A 12,205-nucleotide genomic window follows, 5' to 3' on the forward strand; every position below is an offset into this window, starting at 1 on the left:
GGAGTAGGTACGACAATAGTGCAACGGGCGGGATTTGAACCGTCGACCTTTCGGTTTTCAGTCCACTCCTATACCCGTTGAGTTATTGAGGCTCAGCTTGTTATTACTAACAAAAATATGATCTATTTATGGCCGAAATAAAGGATTTTTTTATTATTTTAAAAAGGAGGTGGTTCTCAATTCGGCCTGTTTTTTATATGTATGTAGGTACAACGATTTTTTTGAGATTTCTGGACCGATTTGTATTTTTTTTAAATCAATGGAGTTTCCATGGTGGTCCAACTCTTTAATCCTGAGACTGCCCACCTAAGTTATCAAGATTCAGGAAGTAAATTAATGTTGTAGGTATGTACCAACCAACGACTTCATGCTTGGACTCCAAGTCTGAACTCTTCAACTCTGATGATGTAGAGCACAGCACTCCTAAACTTAGTGATTCAGGAACTGGTGAAACAATATTGTAAATGCTGAGAATAGACTTTGTTATTGAATTTCAAGTCCCAACTCTTCAACCCTGAAGGTACTGAACTCCTAAGCCGTGTGGATTTGGAAAGTTTGAAGTTTGAGTTTGGTAACTTGATGAGTCTTAAGAAGACTCTTAAGAAGAAGTTGGTTTCTGTATTATAGACTAGCTCTTGGCTGCAATCAGACCTGCTGGCAAGTGATGATGCAGTCTAAGATGGACGTGCACTTGCCTAGAATATACCTATTCACTCTTGACTTGAAGGTACTCATATTGAAATTGGAGGATAAAACTGATGTCGGAATGGTATGGAACGATGCTATAGCGGTTCGAAATAAAACCGAGGAGGCCGTACTGTCAGCTGTCACCGTCCACTCAACGGTCAACGTGATCCTTCACGAAATAACGCAGCTGCGAGATCTATCGCGCGCGCCTTTTTTCTATAACGTCATCACCACAAGAATCCCTGGATCCAGGTGGAATGCCAACGAGTGCAAGCAGCAGTTTAAGGTACGTACGTGCATTATACTGTTATTGCCTAATTCGAAGTGTATAACATCGTTTTCGTAGATCGGAAAGGTCTCCCAATGTAGCCGGGCCACCGAAGTGCAAGTAGCTACATTTTTTGGCTTCGTACGTGAAGTGAGACTATTTTTAACGATTATTTTGTTACAGATGATGTATTGTATAAGTACCGCAAATTGCTATTGCGCTGGGACCATGTCTCATTAACATCGAAATGACGTCATTTCGAAGTCATATGACGTGTTTTTAAGTAAAAATATAGGTAGTGTACCATAAGCTCGAAACTTCAGTCTAGTGCTGACGTCACTAAAATGGCGGCCACGCGCATTAGCAATTTGCGGGACTTTTACTTACCTATTTTTGAACAATAGACTATTTATATATATCATTCATTTCTGTAGTACCGAATAGAGGAGAATTGAAAGAAATTATTACTTTAATATTGAAAAGAATTTATTGATGTAACCTTTACAATACCTACAAATAGGTTTCTACGTTTAATATATTTTTCTTATAATAACACTTTTAATTTAAAAAAAAACATACGATACTTAATTATTAGTTATAGAGATACCTAATTATGTACAGTTTATTATAAATTGAGAATTTTTACAACACATCTATATTATGATAAATTTGAAGTTTTCCCAAATTCCTTATATTATCGAGACTGTTATTATTGTAACTACCTACCTACTATACAAATTACAATATAATTAGAGATTAGATAAATATAGGCCGATAGTAAGTATATGTATAGGTAGCTACCTAATATAATTATCTAGCTACTATCCGGATTCCGGCATACCATCATGATCAACCCATCACCGGCTCACTACAGGGCGCGGGTCTCCTCTCAGAGTGAGAAGGGTTTTTGGCCATAGTCTACCACGCTGGCCATGTGCGGATTGGTAGACTTCAAACACCTTTGAGAACATTATGGAGAACTCTCAGGCATGCAGGTTTCCTCACGATGTTTTCCTTCACCGTTAAAGCAAATGATATTTAATTAATTAAAATGCACCTAACTCCGAAAAGTTAGAGGTGAGTGCCCGGGATCGAATCCCCGACCTCCGACTAGAAGGCGGACGTAACGAGATTAACATGATATGCGTACGACTAAGGCCTGAGTGGGGCATTCAGGGACGTGTATCGTGTGGTCAGCAAGAGAGTTTGCCCTAATACAACGCGATTACGCGACCGTCGCGCGAGTAAGCGACGCGACCATCGCGTGCTTACGTCAAATAGAACGAGAATACACAATTATCGCGCGAATGCCAATAAAGGACACCTATTCGAGATCAGTATGTTTGATCGCGCGTTCATACGACTAAAATCGCGCGAACTTGCGATGATCGCGTAGTCGCGTTGTATTAGGTGTTGTCCTAATACAACGCCTAATGCCCTTCATACATTACGATACTCGCAACCGACAGTTGCATGCCTGATGCCAGTAAAGTACATATTGTTAGCTACTCAAGGTTCGTACATTATGCTACCAAAAACAAAGAATGCTTTTTTTGTACCAAAAACATTTCCAATAAAGACAAAAAGTGAGTAAAAGTGGACAGGGAAGCACTTATCTCTAGGAGAGATCTAGAAGCTACCAGTGACCCTTGACAGTGCGAGAGGTTGTAAAGGAAGTAGAGTAGGTACAAAAGAAGATAGGAAGTTATAATGAAAAGAACATAATAGATACTATGTAATGTTATATTATATATACATATATTCTTCTATTTCTTCAACAAATTTTATATAGAACTGCTATCCCACCGCCATTTTACCGAGATTCGTAGGCGACGCTACGCGCGGGCGACTGCTACAGCGGGTATCGCGAGGCTAGTAGTAGGGTGTCGGTAGCAAAGACAAGTGTACGAATCACCATACAAAATGTATGTGAGATAATTCTCAGCAACTCGAGACTACTAGGATACTAGTCGTCTGTAAATATCGTAAATCGTAATGTAAGTAGGGCCTTGGGTTTGGATCTGGATGGCACTGCCACTTAGTACGCTTGTGAAAACGATTAATACCTGAGAACGTTGCATGCACCTGAGCCTCGCGCGGGCACTTAGGCCTTACATTTAGAGCTCGCACAAAACACCTGTCCTTCACCCTGGTATACAACCCTCTATTCCAGAGTCGTTCCAATGAGAAAAACGCTTCAGTTCAGCAACCAAATGAGGCCCAGGACTAACAGTTAGTGGTACCAATTGACACTGGCCGACCAAGATATAGTCATGTCGCAGCACACCTTCATTCACCAGCGTATCCAGCAGAATCTCTGTATGATTGAACTGAGCATCATCAGGCCTATTATGAACGTAGTTCCCTAAAAACATGATGGATATACTCCTTCTGTTCCACGAGGTCACCATAGCCCCAAAAACATTCGCGCCTCTCCCTTCGAAGACATATCCGTTGCCACCGACCAAAAAGTTTGGCCCGATATCCGCGAAGCCGCGTCTCATATGATCTGCTTGGACGACGAGTATTTGTTCTACACATCTGTATCGTTGGTTGCAATAGTTGGCAGCTGAGTGACCAATGACGACGTGGCCGACTGGTAGCCTCAGGAAGTCTTCGCCGTATGAAGGCATCGCCATCCATTCGTCGCGCCGCAGGTACCAAGTCTCATTTAAACCTTGGACAAAACAATTTAGTATGAGGCTTGTAGTGGTTTCTCACTATGCTACTTATAATTTAAACGAGCAATTCTTTCAAATAATATTATATAAGTATTAATAGGTATTTTATTTGCCAAGTTTATTTGGGTAGGTGTCTATAAATTCCCGCGGAAAGAACTCTGGCTCCAGATAACGAGATATAAAGCAAGAAATTTTAAAATTTATACCTAACTATAGTTACTACTCTTTAAAATCGCACCACGAATAAATAATGTTCATACTTTTAATTATATGGATAATTTATAAATTTTCAAAATCTACACAAGGGTATCTTTAATATGAAATCAAATTCCATTGGTTTTATTAATATCAGCTTTATTTTTTCTTGATGTGTATTTCATTGTGATATTCGCCATATTGGATTCGTTATGCAGTCATATTACGACGCCAATCATAAGCGGAAGTTCAAAAACACAGACAAATCCAACGACACCCCAATTATCTAAATCCAAAAAGTTTGGCAATTTTGATTTGATGAACCGACAAACATAACTGTAACAGTACCCTTTCTTATAGTCGGATAGTAAAATGAATAATGCAACGTAGTAGGTAAAGGCCGCTTCACCTCTATTATAATTTAAAGAGATCTGAAAATACACTGCCTCTACAGCTATAAAGGTTCTCCCAACGGTAAGACGAAGTCTATGATATCTTATTAATCGATCATAATATACCTATAAGCAGTCTAAAAGCAAAGAGGAAATAGAGAATTTTACGGAGAAAAGTATTTGTCATCCTTCGAGTAAAAAGGAAACAAAAGGCTAGCACTATACGAGTACTCAAAGGGTCAGCGGATACCGATGGATTGGAGCGGATGCGAGCCTTTTTGATAACTACTAACAAAGCTTTACCCTACTAATATTATAAATGTGAAAGTGTGGATGTTTGGATGTTTGTTAATCCATCACGCAAAAACGGCTAAACGGATTTGGATGAAATTTGGAATGGACATAGCTTATACCCTGGATTAAAATAAAGGCTACTTTTTATCCCGGAAAATCAAAGAGTTCCCGCGGGATTTTGAAAAATGTAAATCCACGCGGTTGAAGTCGCGGGTATCAGCTAGTTATTAACAATTTATTTTATTTAAAACTCGAATGCGTAAAAATGGTTACAAATGATATTGTTATAAAAGTACATACAAAAGGTGACTTTATCAGTAAAGTTATCACTTCCAGGCAACTTTTAATAACGAATTATATTGCTGTGTATGTGGTCAATATGTACTTCATTTATATACATTCAGTTCAATTTGATAATAAAATTCTGAAAATATAAATTTTAGAAGACTTTTGAGAAGGACGTGCGCTTAGGTAGGTACTTGTAGCAGCATCGACCTTATATCAAAGTACTAAATAAAGCTCTTTAATATTAATAGTTTCGACGACGTTTAATTTTAAGTTAGTAAGGTTTATTTAACTTTGTATGTTTTAATTTAATATTTTCAAGTGCTTTTAATTTAGATTTAAGTTTATTTAGAAACTAAAATATGGCCTACTAGCTGATGCCCGCGACTTCGTCCGCGTGGATTTACGTTTTTCAAAATCCCGCGGGAACTCTTTTATTTTTCGGGATAAAAAGTAGCCTTTGTTTTAATCCAGGGAATAATATATCTCCATTTCAAATTTCATCCAAATCCGTTCAGCCGTTTTTGCGTGATTGAGTAACAAACATCCAAACATCCACACTTTCACATTTATAATATTATTAGGATGAATGGTTTTTATTATTGAAATAAATACTTACAAAATTAAAAAAAATAAAGCTTAGATTGAGTTGTTATCAAAAAGAACGCCGCGCCTCGGCTCCACTCATGCGAGAGTGCGTTGCACCAAAATGTATTTATTTACCTATGTCTTGTCGTGTCTCTTTGGGTAACGAGATATATATGAGGTAAAGAATCAGGCCCGATGCGACCAAAAACGCCCAACACACGAAGACAGCGACGCTGCAGCGCAGCCTTCGCGCGTGTTTCGAGGACACCAGTTCGAGGCCTAGGAAACGGCCTGAAACAAGGAAAAACCATTTAAGTAGGTAAGGAAAATAATTTCTTGTAACCAAAAGAATTTGTAAAGTAGAATTTGGCTGTACCTTTTTGTTTTTGTAATATCTGCACTGTTTACCCATATTCGCAATAAAGAAATTTGAATTGAAATGGTCCATAGTTTTGCTCCCTTGAGAATTTTGAAAAATATTGCCTCATGCCTTTTCGGCTTGTTATTAAAATTTCTGCTCTAGTTCATTGGAGCTAGAATCACTGACTGACTCGGCAAATCCCAGTCCAAACCCAATGTTTTTGCCAAGAGTGAGTGAGTCAAGACTTATGTTTTTATATGTATATATTTAGATTTAGATAATGTTCTAGCTAAGTAAAAACTAAAAATGGATTACCAATAACCATTAATATAATATAATACAGTATAATATGTATTACATTGTTAGCTTTGTCTTGGAAATCCTGAGTATTGCAAAATATAATGTATGAAACCTGATGACAAGATGTGTCAAGAAAAAAAATTAAATAGATGGATTGAGTTTGATGTTAAATTAAAGGACTTATGTTGATTCCCAAAAAAATTACAAACAATACAATTGTGATTGGGTTTCTGAAAGTAATTGTTTTACGGTTCATTGGTTCCCTTACCCTAAACTAATCTTTGATTTTGATAAATGAGGTGTAATCAGCTTTAATTTTGTCCACCCAAAATCAACTCAAAATTGTCCTGTCAAACTCAACAAAATCCACACAGTGTTGCGATGCAGTTGTATCAACTGCATCCCACTTACGATTTTGCAGTCTGCTTGATGTCTTTTTTTATTCAGATACAAGTTAACCGTTGACTGCAATCTCACCTGGTGGTGAGTGATGATACAGTCTAAGATTGAAGCGGGCTAACCTGGAAGGGGTTTGGCAGTTTTTATTAAACGCATGCCCCTTTGGTTTCTACACGACATCGTATCGGAACGCTAAATCGCTTGGCGGCATGGCTTTGCTGATAGGGTGGTAACTAGCCACGGCCGAAGCCTCCCACCAGACCAGACCAGACATTTAGAAATCATAAAATTCCAAACCCCTGCCAGGAATCGAACCAGGGACCTCCCACTTATAAGACCAAGAAAAACAACATACTTAGTTGAAAATTTAAAGTAATTGACTCTTCTTTTATGCTCTGCTGATATTTTTTTAAGAGTTCTGGACTAGTTTGCTGGTTTATATAGGTAATAGCTTGTTAAATAAGCTAGAATAAATCGAGGAGTTCCCACCTCTCAGATCAGAGTTCTGGCTGCTGGAATTTTTTAATTACTTGTGTTTATAAAGTTTGAATTTTTATTCATTTTTCAATCAATTTTTTTTTTAGCTTAAATGGTCAGAACTATCATTATAAAGTGTGAGGAACTATAGAACTGAGCTGCATGCGTACAGAACTGTCTTTTTTTAGCTTTGCTCGAAAATGATCTGCTACTGGAAGTTAGCAGAGCATTATTTTAACTGCGATTTTTTTGGTTAAATCACCAGAACTATCTTTAAAAAGTATCAGGAACTCTAGAACTCTTCTGCATGCGAAGAGAACTCCTTTTTGTATTTTGATCTGCTGGCACATGCTCTGCTAAGTTCACGGACACTACCTATGACCACAACAATAAAAATCTTTCATTTAGCGGAGAAAGAAATTCTTACAATGTTAGAGAAAATATTTTTTTACAACGACAAGAGTAAGAAAGTTTGGGAACAAAGTATTTTTTTTCAACAACTCCAAAATTACAGACAATTGCAGACAAGTGACGCTGCTACCTAGAGTGCTTAGAAGATGATTATTCACTCTTAATTTAAAGGTTCCAATTTCTAAAAATATGGTGGAAATATTACATTTTTGCAATAGTAGTCTGCGACAGGTCTGTAGTCTGCGGCAATCGGGGTATGAGGCGGCGGGGCGCCCCACACACCCACACGTCACCCGCGCTCGCCCGCACCGGGTTAGCGCGGGGCTGTGCGGGTGTGCGGGGCGTTCCCTTCCCGATTACCATTTCAACCTGTCGAGTACTTATATTGGTATGCCGTATGTATACCCGATAGAAGTGAAACTTGTACGATGGCAAGCAAAACTTTGCGTGCGAATCCCATTCGCCCTTGATCACTTGTTATTTTGCAACAATATCTCTTTCGAGTTCCGACGCATTCTGCGATGAAAATAGTAACGTAATAAATTTTAAACTGGAGAAAATTTCCTATATCATTTGTACTATCTTAGTAACTTCCAGCATATGTATTTTTTTTATTGAATCAAATAGGTAATATAGTATTTAACAATTCTATAAAATAAACTTAAATCTATCAAAAACTTAAGTCTCACGGCCCCAAGACCTCCATGCTAAAAGGCACAAATATGACGCTCTCGTCCAGGTTTCCATGTATGTGCCTTTTGGCCAGTTCAGCGCTGGTGGCCGCTGCACCCGCCATAGAGAGGAGGTCACCTGAATGTGTGATGCAGCTAAAGTGTCTGCACACGTTGCAACCCAAACGAATGACCGGCCCATCTTCCAAAGAACGAGCGTCGTACCACTCTACTCGTGTGGTCTTACTATCAGGTCTCTTGCCATCACTGCGCGCCAAGCTGGCACATGGGCGGTGGCAAGGAATCTCCGGACGCGATGTCGTTGCAACCCAAACGGGTGACCTGCCCATCTTCCAAAGAATGAGCGTCATACCACTCTACTCGTGTGTTCATACTATCAGGTGCCTTGCCATCACTGTGCGCCAAGCTGGCACATGGGCGGTGGCAAGGAATCTCCGGACGCGATGTCGTTGCAACCCAAACGGGTGACCTGCCCATCTTCCAAAGAATGAGCGTCATACCACTCTACTCGTGTGTTCATACTATAAGGTGCCTTGCCATCACTGCGCGCCAAGCTGGCACATGGGCGGTGGCAAGGAATCTCCGGACGCGATGTCGTTGCAACCCAAACGGGTGACCTGCCCATCTTCCAAAGAATGAGCGTCATACCACTCTACTCGTGTGTTCATACTATCAGGTGCCTTGCCATCACTGCGCGCCAAGCTGGCACATGGGCGGTGGCAAGGAATCTCCGGACGCGATGTCGTTGCAACCCAAACGGGTGACCTGCCCATCTTCCAAAGAATGAGCGTCATACCACTCTACTCGTGTGTTCATACTATAAGGTGCCTTGCCATCACTGCGCGCCAAGCTGGCACATGGGCGGTGGCAAGGAATCTCCGGACGCGATGTCGTTGCAACCCAAACGGGTGACCTGCCAATCTTCCAAAGAATGAGCGTCATACCACTCTACTCGTGTGTTCATACTATCAGGTTCCTTGCCATCACTGCGCGCCAAACTGGCACATGGGCGGTGGCAAGGAATCTCCGGACGCGATGTCGTTGCAACCCAAACGGGTGACCTGCCCATCTTCCAAAGAATGAGCGTCATACCACTCTACTCGTGTGTTCATACTATCAGGTGCCTTGCCATCACTGCGCGCCAAGCTGGCACATGCGCGGTGGCAAGGAATCTCCGGACGCGATGTCGTTAAGTCTATGGCGAGAGATGCAACCAGCGCTTCTCAAACAAGAGTAAGTATTTATTATGATTGAATAAGACATGTTCGATGTGAACGCTCACGTATAAATACTGAGATATACCTATAGCAGTTACAATACTACAATCTGAAATAATAAACGAAAACGCGCTCTGGGAATCTGTTGCTACGTCAGTAAATAAGGAAAATCTTACCGATATGGCGCTAATTTGTATGACCACCAATTCAACTTGATCTCTCATTAATATAATGAACGTAAAGTCTTTAGAGGTCGAACTTATAGGTACCTACCTAATTTTATATCTGCTTCAAAGTTCACAGCATTCTTATATATGTAATAATATAATATTTGGTGTAGGTAGGTATCTGGTGATGATCGTGTAACTTGTACGACGACATAATCTTATATCATACTAGATGATGCCTGCGACTTCGTCCGCGTGGATGTAGGTTTTTAAAATCCCGTCAAAATTATATTCTACCAAATTTCATGATTCTACGTCAACGAGAAGGTTAAAGGTATATAACCTTTACCCTATAGGGTAAAGGTACCCTATAGGTTTTCTTGACAGACACGACAGACAGATGGACAGACAGACAGATAACAAAGTGATCCTATAAGGGTTCCTTTTTCCTTTTGAGGCACGGAACCCTAAAAAAAGCTCGTATCCTGGAAACAAATATACATAGATAGATAACGTCAAAAAATTAGCGCAACGGTTCAAAAATTAATTATTTACACACATAAGTGGTTAGATCACTAGGGAAATATGTTTGCATTGCACGCTTATCACTATGTAAACAGCTTCATCATATACGTTATAGCTATATTTAGACGTGTATGTTATATATTATGTAATTTATATGTCAATTCGCAATGCGCTTTGCTCTGTAACCGTGCATTTACATATTCGCTATTGCAGTTCGTCTTGCGACTCGCCGTTAATACCATCGACATGTCGCATACAATGCCTATTCCACACGGAATAATTTTGATTTGCTATCAAATTGCATGTAAAGTTGTATGCGAATAAATTAACTGGTAGATTGCGCCAGCTGATACAATTTGTTCGACCATTCAGCGGTAAAAAAAAAATAGACTAGAGCTTGACTGCAATCAGGCCGGCTGGCAAGTGTAGATGCATGAGTAGCATAAGATGGAGCGCGTTTGCCTTGAAGATGACTTGACTTAAAGATACACATATTAAAAGTTGAGGGGAAAACTGATAACGGAATGATTGTTAATTTAATCAAAATAAGCTTGCCACTGCATGATTGCGAGACAAGACTGGTCACCCGATAGGAATGTGTTATCTGGCAGCTCGCTTCCTGTCTCGTCACTCATGCGAATATGTAAATGCACCTTAAAACATTTATTGTAAACAAATAAACATTATATAAATGATAGGTATATATATATTCTGTGTTATTTAAACGCAAGCTACAACGCTAGCATATACATACCTACTTACTTACATACTTTATATTTAAACGTTTAGTGTTATGTTGTAAATGTACAGATGTAAATTATAAATAATGCTTCAAACATTTATACTAGGCAAGCAGTTAATAATAGTTTATAAGATTATAAAGTTCATATTTTTGGTATCTGTTATTATTTGACTATGATGGCTCGTAGAGTCATCACTCTGATGATGTTGTTTTTTTTTACAAAGAATATTAGCCAATGATGACTAATTCCCCTTTCCCCTCCAACTAAGCGTTAAGCTCGTTCTAGGAGTAGGTACGACAATAGTGCAACGGGTGGGGTTTGAACCGGCAACCTTTCGGATTTCAGTTCGCTCCTCTAACCGTTGAGCTATTGAGGCTCGCGCTTGATTCCTTGATTTTTACATTAAAATTCATGCCCTACCTCAACCGTCTGAGTGAAACGGTAGGTATATGATATACCTATAACCTTGCTAAGTTAGACTTATATTTATTTTATTTTTCATTTATCAAAATAGTAGTTACAAAGTAATAATAAATTAAGTTACATTGGAATAAATCATATATCTTTATACTCCAGAACGAACTGAAAGGGTTTTAACGCCCAATGTAATGGCTAATGTAAGTAGTCGATCCCACAGCCAAGTAGAGTTAGCTGCACAGCTCTAAGGCTGAGATCCATAGAGCGCACTTTAAGATTGAGTTGAAACAAGACAGATTTATGTGAGAGATATACACCTGTCTCGTTTTAACTCTGTCTTAAGTCTAAGCAAAGTCAGAGTGCGCTCTATAGATCTCACCCCAAGTTTCCCGTTTATTGATCTCAATACCGCACAAAAGTTGCTAATCAAGAGAGTCAAATAGATAACAATTTGCATATTATTGTTTTGTCATCGATTAGTCAGTGACATTGAAACCAGCGTACTCAGAACTCTGGGATCACCGACTTAAGAAAGGACAAAGGCTGCGCCTGCGATTACCTTTAAGCATTTCCTTGTTGTGAACATTCTGCGTAATAGAGACGACTTTTGTACCAACGTGTACTTTAGATGACTTTGTAACGTTGACAGTCTCTATGTGAGAGGGCGGGAGTGCCGCTGCTATTGCCCTTTCGTCCACCACCGCGACATCGGATACAGGCTCAACCCGATGTCCTCCATTCGAAACAACACCGTTCGAAACCCACATCACTACACTTGTATAGGTACCAGCACTTGTATATTATGACGCAATGAACACAATCGGTTCGAGACGGCAACGCGCGGCGACGTTCCTTGTGTGACTAACTTCAGCACTAGCAAGTTATATGTACAAACTTCGTTAATCGTAGTACATTACAATGATTACATAGTACATAATACCTCTTATCATAAGCCGCAGATTTGCGACGAAAAATAACTTTGTTTTTTTGGCTCGTGCATTCAATAAAAGAAGTGATAAGACGATTGCTACTCCAAATAAGATGCGCACTATCTATTGTGAAATGTCTGTCTCTTGACCAAAGAGTGAGTGTGAGTCTTGAATCTT

The 12,205-nt window shown here is 39.5% G+C and overlaps 1 protein-coding gene across 2 annotated transcripts in view; it reads right to left on the reverse strand.

Annotated features, from left to right (window-relative positions):
* Positions 1-11,949, reverse strand: part of LOC117995267 (peptidoglycan recognition protein-like) — a 32,804-nt gene extending 20,855 nt beyond the window's left edge. The window contains exons 1-3 of one of the 2 annotated variants that reach the window (XM_069508714.1): positions 11,659-11,949; positions 5,526-5,681; positions 1,420-3,632 (exon numbers count right to left, since the gene is read on the reverse strand). In XM_069508714.1, coding sequence (XP_069364815.1) covers positions 3,100-3,632; positions 5,526-5,681; positions 11,659-11,866 — 897 coding nt within the window. In that variant the 5' untranslated portion in view covers positions 11,867-11,949 and the 3' untranslated portion in view covers positions 1,420-3,099. Of the gene's footprint in view, positions 1-1,419; positions 3,633-5,525; positions 5,682-11,658 lie in introns of those variants that run through there. The other variant, XM_069508713.1, reaches the window with a different exon arrangement.
* Positions 11,950-12,205: the final 256 nt, after the last annotated feature.

This window comes from Maniola hyperantus, chromosome Z (assembly GCF_902806685.2).
Source record: "Maniola hyperantus chromosome Z, iAphHyp1.2, whole genome shotgun sequence".
Taxonomy (NCBI): domain Eukaryota; kingdom Metazoa; phylum Arthropoda; class Insecta; order Lepidoptera; family Nymphalidae; genus Maniola; species Maniola hyperantus.